Source organism: Astatotilapia calliptera, chromosome 8, assembly GCF_900246225.1.
Source record: "Astatotilapia calliptera chromosome 8, fAstCal1.2, whole genome shotgun sequence".
Classification (NCBI taxonomy): domain Eukaryota; kingdom Metazoa; phylum Chordata; class Actinopteri; order Cichliformes; family Cichlidae; genus Astatotilapia; species Astatotilapia calliptera.
The window spans coordinates 7,620,387-7,642,671 of record NC_039309.1 but is presented as its reverse complement, the minus strand read 5'-3'; the positions used below and the strand labels follow the sequence as shown (position 1 = coordinate 7,642,671).

The 22,285-nt window shown below is 41.5% G+C and overlaps 1 protein-coding gene across 8 annotated transcripts in view; it reads left to right on the top strand.

The window, feature by feature from the left end:
- The window catches only part of sdk2b (sidekick cell adhesion molecule 2b), a 278,236-nt gene that overhangs the window by 222,093 nt on the left and 33,858 nt on the right, over nt 1-22,285 (top strand). For all 8 annotated transcript variants that reach the window (XM_026178235.1, XM_026178230.1, XM_026178233.1 and 5 more), the window contains exons 5-18: nt 5,299-5,432; nt 7,990-8,101; nt 8,471-8,661; nt 10,157-10,240; nt 10,344-10,538; nt 12,253-12,369; nt 12,649-12,816; nt 13,206-13,308; nt 15,813-15,989; nt 16,958-17,094; nt 18,563-18,710; nt 20,075-20,215; nt 21,104-21,285; nt 21,794-21,909. In XM_026178235.1, coding sequence (XP_026034020.1) covers nt 5,299-5,432; nt 7,990-8,101; nt 8,471-8,661; nt 10,157-10,240; nt 10,344-10,538; nt 12,253-12,369; nt 12,649-12,816; nt 13,206-13,308; nt 15,813-15,989; nt 16,958-17,094; nt 18,563-18,710; nt 20,075-20,215; nt 21,104-21,285; nt 21,794-21,909 — 2,005 coding nt within the window. The remainder of the gene's footprint in view (nt 1-5,298; nt 5,433-7,989; nt 8,102-8,470; nt 8,662-10,156; nt 10,241-10,343; nt 10,539-12,252; nt 12,370-12,648; nt 12,817-13,205; nt 13,309-15,812; nt 15,990-16,957; nt 17,095-18,562; nt 18,711-20,074; nt 20,216-21,103; nt 21,286-21,793; nt 21,910-22,285) is intronic.

Genomic DNA, 22,285 nt, shown 5'->3' with positions numbered 1-22,285 from the left:
TGTTGTACCTTAGCAAAGAACCAGTTTTAAATTGTATCTATAGGGTCCTGTTGCAAAAACACATCATTTATTGCCATTGTGTTAGTTAGCTTTGTTCAAATCTTCGTCACTTTGTACGCAGGAGGTTATGAAAGAGGTACAAGAGTGAGTGTCTCCAGTGTTCTGTAAAGCATGGTGGAGACTGTCATGATTTGGGGCTGCCTTTCAGTCAGTGGTGTTGAGGATCTTGTCAAAATTGATGTTATGAAGTTATGAGTTATGAAGGCAGCAAAGTCCAGATTTTCATCCACCGTGTAGTACCACATGGAAAGCATCCGATTGGCAACAGTTTCATTTTGTTATCATTCATTTTCAGCAGGGTTGGGGTGATTCCAAACAGTAAAAGCATGCCTGGGTAGAAAAACACACAGTGGAATACTAAAAGTGTTGGATTGGATGTCACAACATTATTAAAGTAGTATAGGATCGTCTCAACAGCGAAGGGAACAAAAGGCAGCTAACATCCAAAGAAGAGCTTTAGACTTCCTTCAAGCCCGGAGAACTATTTTTGAAGAATAAAATCAAGAAAGCTACCTTAGAGAGTTCAGGCTCTGTTTAAGAATAAAAGTGGTCATTTATTTTACGTTTTGTTGCCTTACATACTCTTTTTCCGTTTGTGTTTGCACCTGTTTCAATAAATCACGGCATCTGCTTCCCATTTTCCACTGATGCATTAGCTCTTGCATATCTGTAAAGTCACAATTACCGTTGAATGATATGTACAAGGTTTTTCTAGTGACATATTGTATGCTGATATCCAGACAACGTTTTTAAGGAAAGCCTTGCTTAGTTCAGCAATAGTATGACAAACCATATGCTGCACATATTACAGCAGCATAGCTCCATATAAGAGTGCTTGACCTGACACTTAAAATTTTAATGGCAATAGCAGTGCATTATGAAATGAAAAATATGACAAAAAAGCCTCAAATTGAAAAGCTAAAATCATGTAAAAAGCAAGAATTGTAGCACACTAGCCTTTTAAAAAATTACAGCATTTGGTCTCATTAGTTTCCAAACTCTTGTGGTGTTGGTCAAAGATGTGATGCAATACAGATGTAAACATGCCCATGCATGTTTGAATTGTGTGGCTGGCATCAAACTCAAAATGAGCACATTTTTCCCCCCAAAAAATATGTAGAATTTCCCAGCTTTAACATTTGATATATTGTACTGTTTTCAATTAAATATAAAGTTTCAGTGATTTGAAAACCATTGCAATGTGTTGCAGCATCCCAGTGTTTTAACAATGGGTCACAGTAGAGCGATCCAATCTAGCTAAACCACGCTGTGAATGGGATCGAGAGTCGCCACGGAGACTCACAATAAGAAATGATTGATTATTAAAAACACTTTCCTATTGAACGACTAATGAATTAATTATTTTTAATCTTAATGCAGGTTGATTTTTATGTAAGAATTCAGTTGATGGTTGAAGAATTTAGGGGTGTCCTGTTATGGTAAGACAATCGAGTTACTCCGCTAATGAAGGCTTGTCTTAAATGGCTTTGAGTTCATTTAGATGTCACTATTTGAGCATTATTGGGGACATCCTTATATTGGTTTGAACACTCAATGAACCACAAGTGAAAGGGAAGCAGAAAGCGAACAGTAAGGCACAAACCTTCAGTCCATACACCCAGTGAGAAAACAAGTGCCTGTTTTCATGACCAACACTCCCTCACCTCCTCTCATTTCTCTCACTTCTTCATCCCTCCATCCCCAGGAGCTGTGGCTTTTTCATCACAACTCTGTTGAGCGGTAGGGCTTGTAGCCTGTTGCTTGCTTTCACTCTAGCTTTCTTTTTCCTTCATCTGTCTACTGCCTGTGGTTTGACTTATACCTTAGCCAGCGATGTGAGCCATTTGATCCTGCTGACCCCCCTCTCTCTCTCTCCTGGGGGGTGGCCATCAGCCAACTGGGGCCATTTGTCTGCATGTAATGGAGGTCTGAGGCTGTGGAGCGAGGTTAGGCCCCTCACGGCCCAGTGGAGAAGGACAGCCACGACAGATGCCAAAACACTAGAGAGTGTGTGTGTTTGTATGTGATAGAGCAGGACCAGCACTGTCAGACTGTGTCAGTGCTGGATTAACAAAATAAGATATGTATACAAGCTGACAAAGTCGGTGGTTGAACTCTCTGGAGATGCACTGTGAAGCCACTATTCCAGCGCTGGGACCACATGTTTTTAACTAAAGGGAGCAACCGTGATCATTGTATATTTAATTTTGCTGTAATATAATTTATTTTTAATAATGGAAATTAGAGACGGGAAGCAGCTAGTGGCAAATAAAACATTTATAGTTATATCTATTTCAATCAAACATAAATCCTCATCATCATTATTGATGAAAGTGCTACAGAATCATTATAAGGCTGGCATTCATTGAAAAAGCGCCCTTGATTCTTTACATAAAAAATTGATCCACAAGAAAGTAATTGCATATGGGAGTAATACTGCTTATTGCTGCAAGCAAAATTAGGGTTGCGTAAAAGCTGCACAGTTGGCCAAGATGTTTCTGGGCAGCTGTCCTGCCTACCAGGCTCTCTTGTAGACCATGGCTTTTTCTGAAGAATAATAATGGAAAAGGAAATTGGGTTGGAATAAAAAAGAGAAAGCATTCTAAGATGTGGGAATAAACATTAAAACTAGACAGAGACAGAGGCATGTTCACACATATCTGATTTGTCCAAATTTCTCAGCCTTGTGGCTTGATAAATCCCTGCACCGTGCCGGATACGTGCTAAGCCATCGTTATAAGCAAGCCTCCGACAGCTGCTCACAACACCGCTGAGAGATGGGGATTTGAATAAGAGTGACCAAAATCAGACAGACAACGATAAAAGAGAAAAAAATAATGAACATGTTAAAGCGGAACTTCAAGAAGCATGTAAAACATTAACTGCTCTTTTAAGCGAAATTCTTATCTTTCCCTTCTTGCTCCCTTGATATACATGCAAAGCCATTCAGGATAATTGGCTTACTTTTAATTTCTTCCAGCGTCATGTGGTCTTTGATCCCTGAGGCCCAGCACACACTGGGAGTGGTTAGATGTGCTGAACAAGCTGTGTAACCAAGTTTTGTGTGACCCCCACTGCACCAGCCCTGATTACAGGCTGGGGGGAGTGAATGCTCAGCATGGGAGCACATTAAAATCAACTAGCAGGGGGAAAATGCCTCCTGCTCCTAGAAACTGATGAAATCTGGTTTTGCTCTGGATAATATTAGTTTGAACTCAGTTTGGCAGGTGCTTTGACATGCTCCTGAATGATCTTTGAGGGAAAATAAAGAACTTCAAAGATCACCTGATACGTTGCATTATCACAGAGAGAATGGGCTGCGTCGTCGAGGTCATTGGAAAGCTGTGGTTAGCAGTGCTAGCTTGTATATTTTGGTCTTTCATAAGTGGCAGGTAAAGAAGTTAAGCCCTGGATTGTGTCCCCGTTTTGGAAAGGTCCTGGGAAGCCACCCGGGATTCATTCGGTGCTTTGGACACTTCCGTTCTACCCGCATCCCTGAAGAGATCCATAATTCATGGCTGTGTGTCCAGGATGTCACCGCTCCAGCGAGCTAGCATTAAATATTTACCTCAGATCATAAGCCACAGCCATTGAGGCCTGCTTGTCCCTTTAGGAAGAGTGTTTTCAGTCTCAGCATGCATGAAGAATCCCAGATGAGCCCAGCGACTGGAGCTGCTTTAAGATGTTTGAAAATCAATCAGCTCCAAGATGCATCTCATAAGTCATCACGCTCTAAATGCTAACAGCACAGGTACCTCTATGCCACATGCACAGCATATTGCTCTCTCTGCTGTGTCAGATGGTTTTCCTGCCTCTGTGAAGCTTTTTCTTTTCTTTTTTTATGGGCGTGCACAGTTCTATATATTTTCTGTATTTGCTTGTGAGCACCATACTGTTGGCATCTTTTTTTGCTTGCTTTCTCATCAGCTCTCTTGCTCCCCTGATCATGCACAGCAGGTATTCCGATCCCCTACTGATGAGATGAAGGTGGGGATGGAGGAAAAAGTGGAAGGAGAAGTGGAGTGGGTTTGATTGGAGAAGGAGAAAAAGAGGAAATCATCAGCTGTGAAACAGAAATGTGTCTGAAACTTACACGACAGGGGTCGTAGTTTTGTTTTTTGTTTTTACACTTGTTTTTTATAACAAACAGCAAAAATTACACTATTTCTAGAATACATGATCAATGACTTGGGGAATAGTTTTTGTTTTTGTTTTTTATTGATAACTGAGATTACAGTTAGAGGACAGTTTTAGCACTGCTAATAGCCTGAAAAGTTTGAAGAGGACTCCAAAAGGACTATTTTCCGAAAGTGTTACTTGTTTGTTCTTTGGGCTTTTTTGTAACAAATATACCGATTTTTATGTGTATTGTGTTTTCAGCTCAAACTTTAGAATTTATAGCTTATTTGTAGTTTAGAAGTTTATCTATAAACAGCACAAGAACTACTTCTGGTGGGATGGAAAGAGAAAAAGAGAGATGAGGAATAGAAAAGTAAGTAGATGGATACATGAAATCAGAGTAAATGCGATATCTGGAGGAAGGCACCTAGTTGGAAATCTGTGTCAAGACTGAAGACGGGCACACATCACAGGAGGGTGGGGGTGGGCTCTCTCACTGGTGGCTATAGTGACGAAGAAAGGGAGGACTTGATAAAGCCAACATGACACCAGGTATTAGCGCCTATAGGCCTCCTGCTGAAAAATGGATCAGTGTTTATTTATTCAGGCATTACTAAAACAGGCAATAAGAAAGATGCTGTTGATCCCCGCCAAAAGCAGTTTGCTGCCAAAATGCTGGCCACATGAAGCAGAGTGGTATAAATAGCTAATTAAAAGCTTTGGGTTATTAAAAGCAAGGCTATCATATTTGTGAAGCGACTGCACAGAAGTTAAGACAGGAGAGAATGTCAATATTTCCGCTTTGCTCAGTCAGCGCTTACACATTGTTTACACATTGTAAATCGATATACCTAATGCTGCTTGAACAGTGTAATTAAAATGTTAAAATGTTTAATGCCTTCCTCAGCCACGAGATAAGGTGTGGACACAAAAGCAAACGTCAGACATGTTTAGTTTTAATTAGGCAGAGGGAGACGGCCTGAAAGTTTCTCTGTTTTTCTTTTTATAGAAGCTTTCTATGAACGGCTCACTTTTTTCTTATGTATATATCAAAGTTTTATTCCTCCTCCTCATTGAATGAGCAGAGTGATTTTATATCTCTTTTCTTTTCCTGTTCAGTGCCATTACTTTGGACAACACACTGGTTATCTTGTCTACCGTGGCACCCGATGCCGGACGCTACTATGTGCAAGCTGTAAACGACAAGAATGGAGAGAACAAGACCAGCCAGCCCATCACCTTGTCAGTAGAAAGTGAGTAACCCCATATACGTACGCTAATCAAGGCTTAATTGGAAACGCATTTAGGCGTACTTTTACTTTTATTATCATGTCCAAGCCTTTTAAGTTTTTGAAGGAAATATTAAACATTCACTTGACATCATGAGCCTTTACATACCAGGCTCACAGTTTGATATATTGGCTTGAAAAATGTGTGATTACGAACTGTTTTTAGTAAGCCCCGGTGCAAAAACAGTATTTAAAATGGCAAAAGGAGAAAAATGTCAAATTCGGTGTCCATCAGAACCAACTTTCAACTGTCTTGATGAGAGCTAGATGTATGAGTTATGACCCAGAGATCAAACAGTAGTCTTCAGGAGAAAAGCCCAAAGGCACCTCTTCAGGTCAGGAGTGTGACCTGGTGCGCCTTCCTGACCTGATGCGCTCATTCAACATTCATCCTCCAGGCAGAACATTGTGTGCACACTGAAAGCACGTTGAAAAGAGAGAAGTTCTTTGGTCACGCCATTAGTCTGTGTTGACCAGCTGACCCTCTTGACAGTTTAGGTTCCCCTTTTAGTTCTTCCTCTTGACTAAAATGAAATTCAAGTTGAAGGCCTGCTTTAGAGACGATCCAGCGCATAAGTAAATTGCCGGCTTTAAGCAAGCGTTTTAACCCTCTCAAGACAGGCGTTGCAGATTTGCAACAGTTAAAAGCTAACAACCTGATTACCCCACATACATATTTTATGAGGTTTTTTTTACTCAGAAGTACCACTGCAGGTATTCTTTTGTGCATTAGCAACAAAAGCTTAATTTGAGCCTGAGAGGGTTAAAATACAGCAGTACTGGGAGTGTTCCAGAGATGCATAAAGAGACGACCTCAAAGGAATATAGACAGAATTTGTCAGGTAAATTTTTTAATTGTACCTGATTATGTTTCCCATCACTGTGGGAGATTTAAGCTTAACTACCTGAGTCTGTACCAATACTCGCACGTTGCAACATACATAAACACACACACCCACACACGAATACATGCACAAAGTAAGAGGAAGCTGTACGGACAGAGGCACAGGTAGATTGTTCTTCTGCCAAGTTAGTTAATATTCACAAGCATCCTTAGCTTGCATGACAAAAAAAACAAAAAAAACACAGAATACACAAATCAAACCAATTCGGTCGGCTTCAGCTCAGCAGAGTGAGATATAAGAGGAAACCTAACAGACAGCATCTTATGACATGGTAGACTGGAGTTCATTATGGAAGTGAATGAGGAGGGTGAGGGTAAGATATTATAGTTGACAACACAAGGGAGCAAAAATAGCCTGTGGCACATGTTGAGAACAATGGCAGAGTTGATTATACAAGTGCTAGAACACACACACACACACACACGCACGGGTTCAGGCTATACAGAGCACGTAGCAGGAGGTCTCGACTCAGCAGGTGTAATGGGAATACACGATTTATACGAATGCTCCTCACATATGCACACACATGTGCGCATGCATACACGCATACAAGCAATCAGATGCAGTCTGTTATGAAAGCCGGTATTTGGAGTTTGTGCATGTGTTTGACAGAGCGCTTGAATTTTGCATGTATGCATCACTTATTTGCTGCGGCAGCTGTTGCTGCAGTGATGCCTCTGACACTGTGAGCTTACCTGGGTCCGGCAGTAGTTGCCTAAGATTTGGCAAGGCCAAAGGACAAGGAAAGGTGGAGAGCAGGAGTCATGCTCAATTTACAATTTATATACTCGGGATGAAGTTTTAAAAATTCATTATAATTTCAGCAAGGCTCCTCCTGTGTTTTTGTTCTTCTCTTTAAAAAAAAAAAAAAGATTTCTTTTCTCTGCAAGATAGTAGTTTGATATGGACATCATATCTTGTGATGTGTGTGTTTGTGTCTGTGCATGCATCTTAACACCCAAGACTGGTTAGATTGAGTCATGACAGTCCCTGTAGCTACATCTGACATGTGCGCCCACAAGCACACTTCCAGGGCATGATGGGATTGACGGATCAGTGTGAGTTTATCGCAGACGTGACACATCTCAAGCAGCACACACACACACACACACACACACACACTGGGGTTTCCTTGCCATGAGCTGTGCCATAATGAACACACACACACACACTCAGACAAACTCACACAGAAATAAACAAGGATGAGCATGAAGTGTTGAAAATGTGGGCTCAGGCACATGCGGACACACAACAGCCTCTTCGCTTCTTAAGCCTCATGTTAGTCAAACAGTATTTTTCTATCGCTGCTTCTGGTTCTCCGGCATATATCTTGTTATACACAGTGAGTGCACTGTCTCATCGTATCTGACCAATCTCTCTGTCAGAACTCAGATACAGTGCGTGCACTGGTCAGTTTCAATATTTCATGTCGATGAGCACCCACTGGGTGGAAATGAAATTTATAGGTCACTACAATCCAAAGAACCCAATGAAATCTCATCAGAGTGTGCCTCTGTTAATTATATCCTATTCCCATCTATCAGGTTCATTGATCTTTGCTTAACATCTCCATGTTTTGTTGACATGTTTGTGTGGCGACCTGACTTTGTGTCTAGATGTTGGAGGTCCAGCAGATCCCATTGCCCCCACCATTATCATCCCTCCCAGGAACACCAGTGTGGTCACAGGCACATCAGAGGTCACGATGGAATGTGTGGCCAATGCCAGGTAAAAATTCCTGGAAGTGCAGGGTTTCAAATGATTCAGTACAGTCCAAAATAGAGGATTTTATGGGGCTATTTTTCACAGTTGAAAAGAAAAATAGTCCCAGTGAAATGACCGTTGGTGATATATTGCTGCATGTCAGTGGCAAAACTCAGAGAACTGGGCAAATAGAACCAAAAACATCTACGGTGCTAGATTCTAATGGTAAAGAGTCAGAAGCTAAATGTACTTCAGCTGTATAATTATAATTTGCTTATGTCTGCTTATGTGACGTGTCACACTGTGAGGCTTTATGGGCTAGCACAAAACGAGCATCCTCACAGGGACATGGATGTTACAAACACATCTCACATCCTTCTTTCCTCTCACTAGACCTCTTATCAAGCTGAGTATCACATGGCGTAAGAACGGCGTGTTGGTGAACAGCGGTTTGAGTGACTTCAACCGCAGACTGACCATCCTGAGTCCTGTGGTGAGCGACGCCGGCTACTACGAGTGCGAGGCCATTCTGCGCAGCAGCAGCGTGCCTTCAGTCAGTGCTGGAGCTTATCTGCATGTCCTTGGTAAGAGCTAAAGGCTAAAATATGTTCCTGGCAGGGTCTTGTGTCTATTATTTTTGGGTATTAATATCACTTAGTACTTTTAGCTGTAATTTTTCCCAATACTTGCACACTTCCAGGTGACAATATCTATTTATGAAACTCATTACCTCATAGTTTCACACCAGTTCACACATTTTTTTTCTTAGAGGACAAAAGCAATAAAAAAAACCATTCCTAGAATTTCATGTGAATGTCTGACTATTATAATGGTTCACAAAGTTTATATGACTGAGTGCCACTTAGGAACCCAGCAAATGATGGAAGGCCATATATAAAAATGCATATCAACCACTTTTAGGCTTCTTTTTTTTAAACAGATGCATTTGTCAGGTTTAGTTTGCAATGATCTGCTTAAAATTGAATAGAAACCCCGGTCTCGTCGAGCGCTACTTTGTCATAGCATAACACGAAGTGCGGAGAAACTAAACCCACAGTCGTGAATTCTTTCCTTTTCACACCCGCTGGCCACATAAAATATTTCCATGGGGCACCAGTGGCCCGCAGGTAGCACTTTGAGAGCTCATGATCGATTACCTTGTAGGTTTACTCAGACACTGCATCACAAATACTATTTGAGTTTTTAGTGTTCAGTGCTGCCTGAGGACAGAAACACATTCGAGTGAAAGCACAGATATTAAGGAATTGCTCTCTCCTTGCTGCTTCAAAGTCAAGATAAGTTTGTCATTCTTCTCTCTCGTGCTTTGTTTGTTATTTGATATCAGTGTCTTTGCTTTTGCATTTTATACAACTTCAGTATTTGGAGCACATTACCATAATGTTTGTATTTCTATTCTTTGCCTGTTGGCCTTAAGGTTTAACATAGTTTTTAGGTGTTTATAACCTTTTTTTATTATGGTCAAGTTAAAGAACAGACTAATATTTTCAGTTTTGGTAGGTAGTTGTATGTACCTTCATATCAGCGTCTACGTGTAGCGACCCACATGCGTCACATATGTAGAAGTAAACTTTAACAGACAAGAGTGACTGTGCGAGCTTGATGCAAATATTCAGTCTCACTACATAAATGTGGTAAAAGCATGACTGTGAAGTTGTGAGGCAGTAAGGGGGAAGTGTTATTGATTTAAAAGGGAGAAAACTAATGGTTGGCCTCAAGAAATGGTTTAATAGCATTGCTTGAGTCACATTTATTCCATCTGACTGAAACACTTTGATGTTTTCAGGGTTATGATGTGATTCAAAGCACAACGTGGAGGGGGGCTTTTTCCACGATACTGCTAACTGAGCCTTTTCTCTACCCCCCCCCTATAAGTTTGAAGGATAGCCTAACCATTACAGAATACCAATTACTCACTTCTATAATCAAACTAGTCTCACCGTGTTCTGCTGCGTTATCTTATATTTGGCCCAAAATTCAATACGTTTAAAAGCAGAAATAACTTCTGCTTTAATCTCGCGTTGTTGTTTTTGTGTTTCACTAATGTGTCTGCTGTTTCAGAGCCACCACAGTTTATAAAGGAACCGGAGAAACACATCACAGCTGAGATGGAGAAGGTGGTTGACATTCCCTGTCAGGCACGGGGTGAGAGCTCGCTGGTATTACAATAAGAGAATGTAAAGTAAACCCTATCAGAGGAGAAATGTTTGAACTGAACCCCAAACTCTCACTCGCCCACCCTCTGCAGGAGTGCCCCAGCCAGACATTGTGTGGTACAAGGATGCTTTGCCTATCGACCCAGTGAGAACACCCAGGTACAGGGTGTTGGTGGGCGGCAGCCTCCAGGTCAACGGCCTACTGCCTGATGACACCGGCATGTTCCAGTGCTTTGCCCGAAATTTAGCCGGAGAAGTTCAGACCAACACATACCTGGCTGTTACAAGTAAGTGCTCCAGCAGCTTTTCAAGGAATTACTTCACCCAGATAATTGCTACTATTAAACATGTTGTAAAGTGCTGAATTTGAGCTAAACATTCACTTTTTCTTTTACTGAAATGTGTTAAATATTCATGCAGCTCTGCTAAGCTTCAGCTTTAGAAATGTCAAAGCGTAGTATTTTAAAAATGGAATCATTTCAGAATACTGAAAGCAGGTTGACTCTTGCATAGAATGGTTATAAATGGATGTATGGATTTACTCTCTGCAATTCAAGTAAAAAAGCTAAATTTGTGATTATAAAGACAAGTTAAGTCTTTATTTTCATTTAAAAAAGAAAATAACATCATGGTACCAAACAAAGCAGTGACCTGTGTATGACTAGGCTAGTAATGGCCAATCTCCCAGGACAAATGCGAAAAGTGAAGTAGGGTTTTGCTGTAAATGAGCGTGTGAGCTCAAGGGCCCTACGCTGAGTGAATAAAAGTCCAAATAAAAATAAAAAAGTGACAGTCTGTTAAACAAACTGCTGCACTCTTGGTTCTCTGCCTTTGGAAAACAAACTAATTCTCATCATACAAGAACCTGACTTACTGTAAACACTGCAAGAAACACTCAACTTGGGACATGAAATATAGATGAAAACCACAAACAAAACTTTGGTTACAGGAAAAAAAAACACAGAGATGCATCTTTTTTTTCTGTAGTAGTGGCATTTTTGTCTCGTACTAAGAAATCTGATACCTAGGCAGTGAAGAAAAACACTTTAGATGTGCACTACGTCTGACAGCAGAGTTGTGATTGCGGCGTCGCTGTCAGTTGACAATATTGCAGAAGGGAAGCTTCCCTATATAAACTAACAATTAGGCCAACAACGATTAAGTTTACATTACTGTGGAAAGGCGAAACATTAATCACGTTTGCTGCTAAACTGTAATCACCTAAATGATGGGAATTTAGAAGTCTTTTTTTTCCCCTGCGCTTCTGCCACTGTTGGTATTTGAAAATAACTGCTAATTTTGCTCTCACTGTGCATCTGTTTGGCAAGTTTCTGACATCTAATTTTCTTCACTTTGTCTAAGTTCCTGCTGCCTTCGCTCCACGCCGTGCCGCGTTATCAGAATTCATAATATTCCGTCTCGCTAAATCACCCCTTCCATCCCTGTTTTTCTCTCCTCTTCTTCTCTCCCCCCTCCTTCTATGATCTCATCTTATCGTCTTCCTTTTTGTCAACACAATCATGTTTGTACTTCTCCTTCAGCCCTACTCCCTGTGTCCTGAGATTAGCAGCGCACCTATGACAACTCCCTACTCCTCCTTTCCTCCGGGAGTGATACAGTTTTCTGTCATCCTATAAAAGCTTTGATTTATTGCATATCATAAATACGGATTTTAGTTATCTACAAATTGCCTTCTTTTTCTGTCTATACTTCTTCTCCATTCATTTTCTTTTCCTTCCTTTCATATCCGCTATCTCTGCGGGTGCAAAAAATAGACCGGCAGCAGACAGTTATGGCACTGAGGTGAAGCCTGTGTCAATCCGTTTGGAATTAGGGGGACAAAGCATCGACTAAACACTGCAGCTGGCTGCTGCTTACAAGAAATACGTTTGAAGTGGGGCTTTGCCTCAGACAGTTATTCTCTCACCTCTATAACCCTCTTACCCTCTCTCGTTACTGTACTGAGCTTCCTTTATTCAGTGTGTGTTTGTCTACCCTCAGGCATTGCCCCGAATATCACAGCTGGACCCTCTGATAGCACTGTGATCGACGGGATGTCAGTCATTCTGCACTGTGAGACCTCTGGAGCTCCAAGACCAGCTATCACCTGGCAAAAAGGTCTCTTTTACACGCATACTCACACCACGAGAGATTGTGATGTCTGTTATCTGTAAAACATTGGGACCACAGTTTGCTGTGGCTTAACAAATAAAGCCTGATTTGATTCCTTTACTGGGATTTACCTTTTGCCATGTTTTTGTGTTTGCATTCCAATAGCAGATCAGGGAAGCAGCATCCTTGTTTTTGACAATCTGCTTTTCTCATTTTTTTCCCTTCTGTTCTGTGTGACCCTTTTCTCTCTGCCTACCACTTCTGCTGTCCGTTCCCATATGCCAGGTGAGCGCGTGTTAGCCAGCGGTTCAGTCCAGCTGCCCCGGTTCACCCTGCTCGAATCAGGCAGCTTGCTCATCTCGCCTTCACACATCTCTGATGCCGGGACCTACACTTGCATGGCAAGCAACTCCAGGGGCATTGACGAGGCATCTGCTGACCTTGTTGTTTGGGGTAAGTGGGCTTTTAAAAACACATATACCTGATGTAATGTGTTGAAAAAGTCCTAACTTTGTGATAAAAACAGAAAATGAAAGAGTAGTGCAGGTTTACTGAGAGACGTGTTTATCAGGAAACAAGGTTGTGCTGTATAATAACAAAGGAATGCTCAATTTCTAAAAACAAAAACATTCTTCTGTGCAAGCCTGGATTCATCATTTTGGTGTTTTCTTCAAGAAGCCATCAAAAGACAAAAGACAAACCAGGAGCAAGTCATTTCGACTGAAATGAGTTTCCTGAAATTCATTTTTTTTGACATTTTGTAGACCGTTTTCCCCTCTCTCACTTCCTTCATCTTTTTCTCCATCTATCTCTTTCTTTTCTTCTTTATTTTGTGTCCACAGCTCGCACTCGGATTACCACCCCCCCACAGGACCAGAGCGTTATCAAAGGAACTAAAGCCATTATGAACTGTGGAGTCACACACGACCCAAGTGTGACAGTCAGGTAAGGGTCCATTTAGAAACACAGATTAATTAAGGCACAATGCATATTTATATACAACAGTTTCTACAGGCTGTTAGTAAAACTGATGTCACCTGAAAGCAGTAGATGCTGTTACTCAAAAAAGGAGGCCAACATAAAATAGGCAGGTTAAAAGGGAGTCATTCCCTTTTTTTCTTTTTCTTTTGTTTTTAATGAAAAAGGGCAAAATACAGCAAATCCAAAAGCGAAAAGTCAAACACTGAAAGCAAGCAAGCACTGGGAAGGAGCTAATGCATGCAAACAAGCAGGAGAAAAAGTGAAGAGAAGCAAAGTAAGTCGTGCGGTTTGTCTTCCTGATTAACCCGTCCCACGAAAGGTGAATAAGTTTTACCCAAGCTAAGCTGTCATGTCTTATATCTGTGAGAGATACGGATTCGTAGCAGAGGGAACTTCATTCCTTGATTCATTTTTTTTTCCTCCTGGCAGAAAACTATTTCAAAGCCAGTTCAGTGTACTGTAGGCATTTGTATAGGGACCTTACTCTAAGACGTTACCTTGTAGGCAAGGTTTGAATTATTTCTATTTTCTCTTTATTTGCTCCTGAAACAATTATACACGCTGTCAGGTTTGCAGCTGAGAGAAAATACCTGAAATTGTCTCAACTGGCACAAGAATACATCTAAGCAGCCCACTAATTTAATTAAAGTAAAATTTACCTGTGCCTTAATGATGCGGCGTTGATTGGTAACCCTATTAATTTACACACTCACAGTTTGCAGCCAGCGTTTCCTTCAGACTTTAGCTGCCACAATTGTGTTTCTTTTAGCCATTGTTATATTTCTTTAATCTTCATTCCTTTTATGGTGGCTATAATAGTTTTCCTTGTGATCTCTAGACCTATATGTGTGTACAAATGTTCATCTGGGGCATGTCAGTGTGTGTCACAGATGCATTCTTCATTGTTTGGGGCAAATTTTTAAAAAACTTACTTATTTAGTAGGATATAACATTTTGGAAGAAACTTTTTTTTTTAATTAAAAACAACAACAACAAATCTGAAACTTTGCCAGCCCTATCATCTAAATGTGCCAATGCCCACGGTGTCCACAGATCAAAAAACCGAGTTTCAAATGTAGGAGTCACATCCTCAAAAGCTGCAGAATCTTTTTTAGTTCACGCCAGGAGAAAGATTCGACCAACACATACTGATCAGAAGACCCCAGAGACCCCAGAGACCTTTACTAATGAATGTGGGTGCCTGACCGTGCAGAGGAATCTTAACTTGACTTCTCAATTTGATGGCGATTTAGCATAAAAAAAAAATCAAGGCTAGTTAAAAGGACCTGTTTAGAAGCTTTGCACCACTATCTGGATCACTTCTAAGGGACTCAGCCGTGTCTTTCTGGTGAAGAGAAGATTAAAATAGATTAACTCATCCTGAAACTCATCCTAACCTATTTTTATGTATTTCTTACATGTTTAATACCTAATAAATCTCTGCAGCTGAGCTTTTTGTTTTTAGATTGGCTAATAAAGACGCTTCATCCTCAGCTTGGTTGTGTATGTCATTTAATACCCTTATTATCTTATTTTCACCACTACAATTCTGCTATAGGGAAGGGTTAAGGGTCGCACAAAAATAAATAAATACATGCACTGAATTGCTGTTACTACAGAGAGGAAACCTGTGACCTAGACATACACCTACGCCTGTTAACCATGTTTGTCAGCCACCAGCATATACATATTTCTTTACATAAAGAGTCCCTCGCACAATATTTTACAGCTGCTGCCCAAACCAGCGCAACAAACAACCCTTCCACAGAAAATGTAGTGAACTCCGAGCATGTAGCTGACATCAGTAGTGATCAATAGTCCCTTTCTACTCGGAGGAGAAAGCTGCATTTGAAGCCACGTTTGCGCCGCGCAGTTTTGATGAGTGTGAATCGGTCGTTTGATATGCACCCGTCAGCCGCGATGATATGCGGGGCACCTGTGATGGTGAGTTTGAAGAGACAGGGGAGAGGAAGATGAAAAACCACACTAATGACATGTTTTTCTTAGATTGTGGTCGAATAAAAGAAAACCAAAACCTCAGTTTACTCTTTGCTTTACTGTCAAAAAGAGTTAACCTGCAATCTGAAGGTGACATACATATATATGTACCTGATAAGTTCCACTCTACAGCGGGTGGCAATTAAATTATCCAGCGTTAGCTTCTGGAAGTATGCTAGAAACGACTTTTGACAGATAATTTCATGGATTTAATTGAGCAATAAAGTGTAAAGAATGTGCTTAACATGCAGTATGAGTGTGTGCGATTGGCGTGCAGGTGGTGAGTAATGCTATATTGTGACTAATTGTAATAATGGAAAAAACACAGAGGCTGGTGAATATCGCAGTTTCCTTTTTTTAAAAATGTGTTTAAATTGATTGACTGATGCAGTGGAAGGAATGGATGCAGCAGATGATGATGATGTTGATGACATTTAACAAGCCAGCTGACTGAAGTCTTTGTATTCCAGGCATGTCTGGGAAAAAGAGGGCTCAGTGATAAATGTTCAGTCCATCCCCCGCATGCGGCTAGATGCAGATGGTACGCTTCACATCTCCCAAACCTGGTCAGGTGACATAGGCACCTACACATGCAGAGTGACCTCTGTTGGAGGCAACGACTCCCGCAGCGCGCACCTCCGTGTCAGGTAACAAGCCCTCCTCCCATCATTCACCATCACCATCGTGCGACTTTCTATTTACCGGCCTTCCTTTTTCCTCTCACCCTTTTGATTCTTCAATATTCTCCAGTGTAAAAACACAGGAAGCAACATGTTCTTTGTAGAGACACAACACACACACAGAGGCGCAGCACAGACATTTACATGCATACGCATGTGCGAGCGCCAGACACATGAGTGCTTACCACCACTGCTATTCTGTCTGTTCCTATTGACACTCTCACCTGACACACTTCCAGCCCCAGGGGACCTCCGCCTCCATTCTCCATCTCCGATACTACACATGCATGCACGAGCGCTTCTGTTTTTATTCTCAAATCCCTCGCTTCCACATAACTTTGCCTGCTACGGTTATACTTTGGCACACAGAGAGCCACAGCAGCGAGAGTGAATTGAATATGAATGTGACATCAAACTTTCTGTTTGCCAGACTGACTGACTGATTGTTTCTGTCTTTGTTTATCGTGCTATCGGCCGTCTCGTTGGCTGCCTGCCTTTTGACTGAGTTACCGTCTATATCAATTCATTGCTATAAGGTTTATCTATCAATCTGTCTGTGCTTATCTGAATTTATGGCTGAATGAATTAATGATCCTCTGCTTTGGCCTCATTTATTCATGTCTCCCTGTGCATTTTCTTTCTATCTGTCTCCTTATGCCTTTCAATCCCTTTCCTCCCTCCAGTGATATCCATCTCGTTTTGTTTGCCTGTGTGTCCATCTTGACAAGGAACCATCTTTGCTGTCTCGTCTCGCCACATTTCATCACCTGTCTAACTGATCTCTCTCTTACAAAAGATTTTTGCCTTACTTTAGATCTGTACAAGCGATCTTCAGAGAAAAACGAAACGTTCGCTAACTCCCTTGGCTCCGCGGCTTGTTTGCTGTAATAGAGAGATTCTTTTATTTATCGCTCTTGTCCTGCTGTTCCCTGCAGACAGTTGCCCCATGCCCCAGAGAACCCTACGGCCGTGCTGAGCAAATCTGAAAAAAGAGCCATCGACCTGGCTTGGGCCAAGCCTTTTGATGGCAACAGTCCCCTCATACGCTATATCCTGGAGGTTTCTGAGAACAGTAAGTCATAAAATGTCCTGTCTGTTCCAGTCATGCATCCTTCTCCTGCATCCTTCTCTACCTTCTATTTGATGAGTTAGGTTTGGGGAACTCAGCTCATGGGATTAACAGTGCAGCAGTGAGTTAAAAAGAGGCTGGTTTAGACTCCTGTGTTCACAGTGTTTTTCCCAAGGAGCTTAAATGTAAACAAATACAGCAAAAAATTACAAGAAGATTAAATAGAATTTGAGATCAGGATCAATATCACTAATTAGAAATGTCCATCATTGCCTTTAGGCTCAGCATGGATTTGTAACTATAGCGCAGTCGCTCTGTCCAATTTGCATTGCTGAATTAAATGCACTGAAACGAGGGGCTTGTCACTGTCGGGTTATAACACTCATAAAAGTTTCATTATGACATGATTACCATTGAAAAGTAACCCGATGCAGAACAAATGCCGGTATAAGCAATTTGTTCGACTGGCATAACATCAGCGTAACACCTCTTTGGAACACTTTCATATAGCCTACAGGCCTTCTTTTGCATATAGCGAGTAGACACCGGTAGCATCTCCTCAGTCATATTACTAGCGCCAAGCTTCTTAATTTTCCTCTGACTTGCTGCTTTAGCCGAACTAAAAACTAGCCGCTGTCGTTTCAGAGCTGTTGCACCAGCATCATTTCCCTCCTCCGTGGGCCACCGGCGTTGTGGAGCGTCTGTGCTAATCTTGCAGGTGTCCGTTATTAAATTTGAAGTAGAACTCTGTGCAGCTGACACTTATTATCACCCAGGCACGCAATTAGAGTTTCACTGTTGTGTCTTTCGTCTTCAAAATAAAGTAAATACTTCCACAGCTTCTCTCTTTTCTGCCATCTTGTAAGCTGAGCTACACGAGCAGACTGGTATTTGTCAGTGTCACGGAGTAAGAGGGAAACGGAAACAATGCTTTTGGGACTTTTGCTTTGTATTGTTTTGTAGAATCAAAGAGAACAGGAAGGTGAGGTAAACAGTATTAACATTAATGGTTTGCCAATTTGGAAGAAGTCCCTGAATAACTGAGGATCCAGGTTTTCCTGCCATCAAAAAACATGCTAGGCTGATTCTGCTGTTGTTGTCCCCTTGATAAATGCACTGGCTTAAATCTGGAGTTGGTCTCAGGGTGCTGTATGTCAGCTGCTCTCTGCTCCTAATACTTAAATGCAGAGACCAAGTTTCCCTGTGGGTACCAATACTGTTATTGCTCTTCTATTTTGGGTTTGTTTGTTTTTTCAACCATTGCTTGGTTTGTTTCATTAAATTGAATTTTAAAACCTTCTAAGACAAAATGACTGGAAGGCATTAAATTGAAAATCCCTTTTGATATTGGTGAAATTCCTTGGAATGTAGCACTCCTTCCTGAATGGAACAATAGCAATAACTCAGGTGTGTATTTGTGTGGATGCGCATGTAGGAAAAAAGGTGTAAAAGTTGATTTTCTGTCTTGTAGATGCTCCCTGGGCCATCCTGCTGGCCAATATTGAACCAGAGTCCACAGCAGTGACGGTCAACGGCTTGATCCCAGCTCGCTCCTATCAGTTCCGCCTCTGTGCTGTTAATGATGTGGGAAAGGGACAGTTTAGCAAGGAGACAGACCGGTGAGCTAAAGACACTTTTTATATCTCACATCAACATTTTAAAAGCTTTTTTGTCCCTTTCAGCACACCATTTAATTGGCAGTAGCAGTGAGAAACCTAAGCAATGTCAAAAAACAAGAGTCAAAACAGGACTTTGTTGGTTGTTAGTAAACAGTACATTGTGTATATGAGATCTGTTTCCTAGACAACCGGATTGACTGATCCCTTCAGTCAAGAGTCGAGAGAAGAGGGATATACATGTAAGCCTCCCGAGGAGAATACACATACAAACGTGCGCAATTGCATGTAAACACGCATTTTCAAACGCGCATTTTCAAACACACAAACACCTACTGACTCTGAAAGCCACAGGGAGGATTTAGGTTTGAGGCGAGACCGCTGTTGGCTTCTCTGTGGCCTCACACAACTTCAAGCACTGATTGTTCTCCCTATCCCTTCTTGCCTCCATTCTTTTCCTCCACCAGTCTGTCACGCTGCCTCCTGCTGGGAGCTCCCAAGCCATAGGGAGCCATAGGGAGCTTCATTTGTGTGTCACGGGGGGTGCAGCACAGAACTCTCCACGAGACCATTTGGGACAGTTAGTGCCAGTGATCTCGCTCCCATCTCTCATACACATTTTCTCCCCAGACACACGGGGTGTTTTATCACAGTAGAAATATAGCTTTTAGGTAGCCTAGGTACCCTTTCAGTTCCTCAGAGGTGATTTCAAGGTGGTGAGTATTGCACGTATTTCGGAGAGCAAAAGCAAACAAGAAACGGTGACAGTTTTTTCACAAACAAAAGGATATGGAAGGACACAGTTATGAGACAGAAGATATTGTACGGGGAAATGCTTCAGCTGGAATTTCTTCATTTTTTAAACTTCTGCATCGAGTAGCTGGAGCATTAAAACTAAAATCCTGCCTGCCTAATAACTCATTGGTCTCCCTTGAAACAAGCTCTGACCTATTAAGGTATAGACATGAGATCTCTGGGGTTGCTTTAGACCTTTGTGAGTGGGACCTCTGTGGACTGAACCTGTTGCAGTGCATCCCACCGGATTCCTATTCCTTTAGCTATTCCTGAAAGGGTTTTTGTGGGGCAAGATTTTATGCTGAGAAAAGGACTGTATGTGTGCGCTGGGTCTATAGAAATGTTTACGTGGCTGGTACATGACTGCCAGGACCCAAAGCCCCCCATCTCACATGCTTAGAGACCAGCAACGACCCTTTGCCAATTCAAAATCCTTGCAAACTTTACTGAGGCTTAAGATAGCAGAAAGCAGACAGCAGAAATAGATGTTTGGTGTTACACACGAGTTATCACATGTTAGTGGTTTTAATATAATGTCTTATCAGTGCAATATTTGTGTGTGTGTTCTGCAGGGTCTCTCTCCCAGAGGAGTCCCCCAGTGCTCCTCCTCAAAATGTCATTGCTAGTGGTCGGACCAACCAATCTATCATGATCCAGTGGCAGCCTCCACCGGAAAGCCACCAGAACGGCATCCTCAGAGGCTACATCGTTCGGTAAAATCTCCACAGACACCTCCCTGTCTCTTACATTTATGTGAATGGTTAGAATTTACACAGTGTTGATGGTCCATGTTTTAAAATGAGGGACTCCAAGTACTTTCTCAAGTCAGTGTAATAGAAATTTGATCATATTTTATATTTAAAGGAAGCTACAAAGTGGTGTGCACATCTATTGTGCTTCCTTTGTCAGTGTTCTTACGTGATGATGGATTTCGTTTTTGATTTGTGACCTTCATATTTTGCATTTGCACTTTCTTTCTGAACAGACAGAAGTCTAAATGCTTTTCTACAGCGTTTTGTAAAGTGTAAAATATTCTTCTAACTTTATTACCAGTGCATATATTATTGATCCATCTATTTTAATTTATGTCTTTGGTTTTGGAGTGGAAAACTACTAGGAGCAGCTCACTTGGAGTATGTTTTACATCCCTTACCGCTGTATTTAAAGATATACATGCATATCTTGTCTGTGAGGAAAAAAAACAAAACAAAATTTAATGGCTGATTTGACTTAAAAAAAACTTCAGCAAGTCTATTAGGTAAAGTCAGCAATATGCCAAACTGACTGTAAATCCTGTAGGCATGTAATTAGTTTGGTTTTCTGTCAGGCTTTTTATTCATTACATCCAAATAAAACAGCAGGTGTTTTCCAGACAACAGTCAGTGCTGTCAGTTTTTAATTGCTTGTTGGCTAGTGCTTTGTCTCCCCCTAGCAGGGATTCTAATGCACTGCTGGGCTCAGGTAAAATAGTAATGTCTTTGTCAGTGAAACAACTAAACTGTCAGAGATAAGGTACAAAATCTGCAAACACATGGACTCTCATCCAGAACAGGTGTCCAATCTTCTGAATAGTCCAACAAGTTTATACATGTCTATCACAGGTATCGTCTCACTGGGCTGCCTGTGGACTACCAAATCAAGAACATTTCCAGCCCAGATATGACCACACTGCTGCTGGAAGACCTCATCATCTGGACCAATTATGAGATTGAGGTGGCTGCCTACAATGGGGCAGGTTTGGGCACTTTCAGCCATAAGGTTACTGAGTGGACCCTGCAAGGAGGTAAGCACTCAATAGCTCTTTCCTTCTTATTTAATGTCCCATTATTCAGTGAGCATGCATGTATATTATTTTTTACTAAATTCAGTCAAGCTTATCTTTAAGATGTGTCAATCAAGCATTCAGTATCTTACAAATACAGTGTAAATCTTTCATTTTATTTTATTTCTGCATATATATTACTGAAATCAGCTCTAAAAGCTAGTGCTAACTGTTATCTTCTTTGTAAGAAACACAATGATGTGACTCTAAAACCCATAAATAGGTCACACCACTGCAAACAAACCCACAAAGAGTTCTGGTGTAAGGTTTAAGTACCAGAGAGAGAGTAATGGTGGTATCTGCTCTGACCTACGCAGCAGCAATCAATACTGACATCTAAACAGATGCAGGCAGACTTCCAACAGCGAATTGAAAGGCATTGTCACACCCTTGCTTTTTGCCTTCTGTTCTTCTTTTATTTTTTCTTCCGCTCTGTCTCACTTTTTCTTCCTCTCCTCATCCATCCCAGTGCCCACCATAGCTCCAGGCAACGTGCAGGCCGAGTCGGTCAACTCAACAACTATCCGTTTTACGTGGGCAGCCCCTAACCCCCAGTTCATCAACGGCATTAACCAGGGCTACAAGGTCAGTAGACGCCGCAGTGTCAACACCACCAGTCATCACATCCACTTGGCAGACCTGTCACAGTTGAGCATGTAGTATTACATGTAGCACAGGGGATTGAAAAGCCAGGGGGGTTAACGACATTTGGTGCCAGTGTGAACAATGGATTCTGTTCACCGATTTGTCAGTCTGAGGTCATTCTCTTTATCCTCACGACCATTTCTCATATGTAACTTTGTAAGGCTGCGTGCCCATAATGATAAATGTCTTCATTATTTTGTCAGACGCTCTCAAATGTAGGCTATCTCTGCCCCTCTTGTGTGCACCTTGAATAAATGTAGCCCACAGGGATTCTCAAAACTGCATCCATGGTGCAGTTGTACTTTTCTGCTGACTC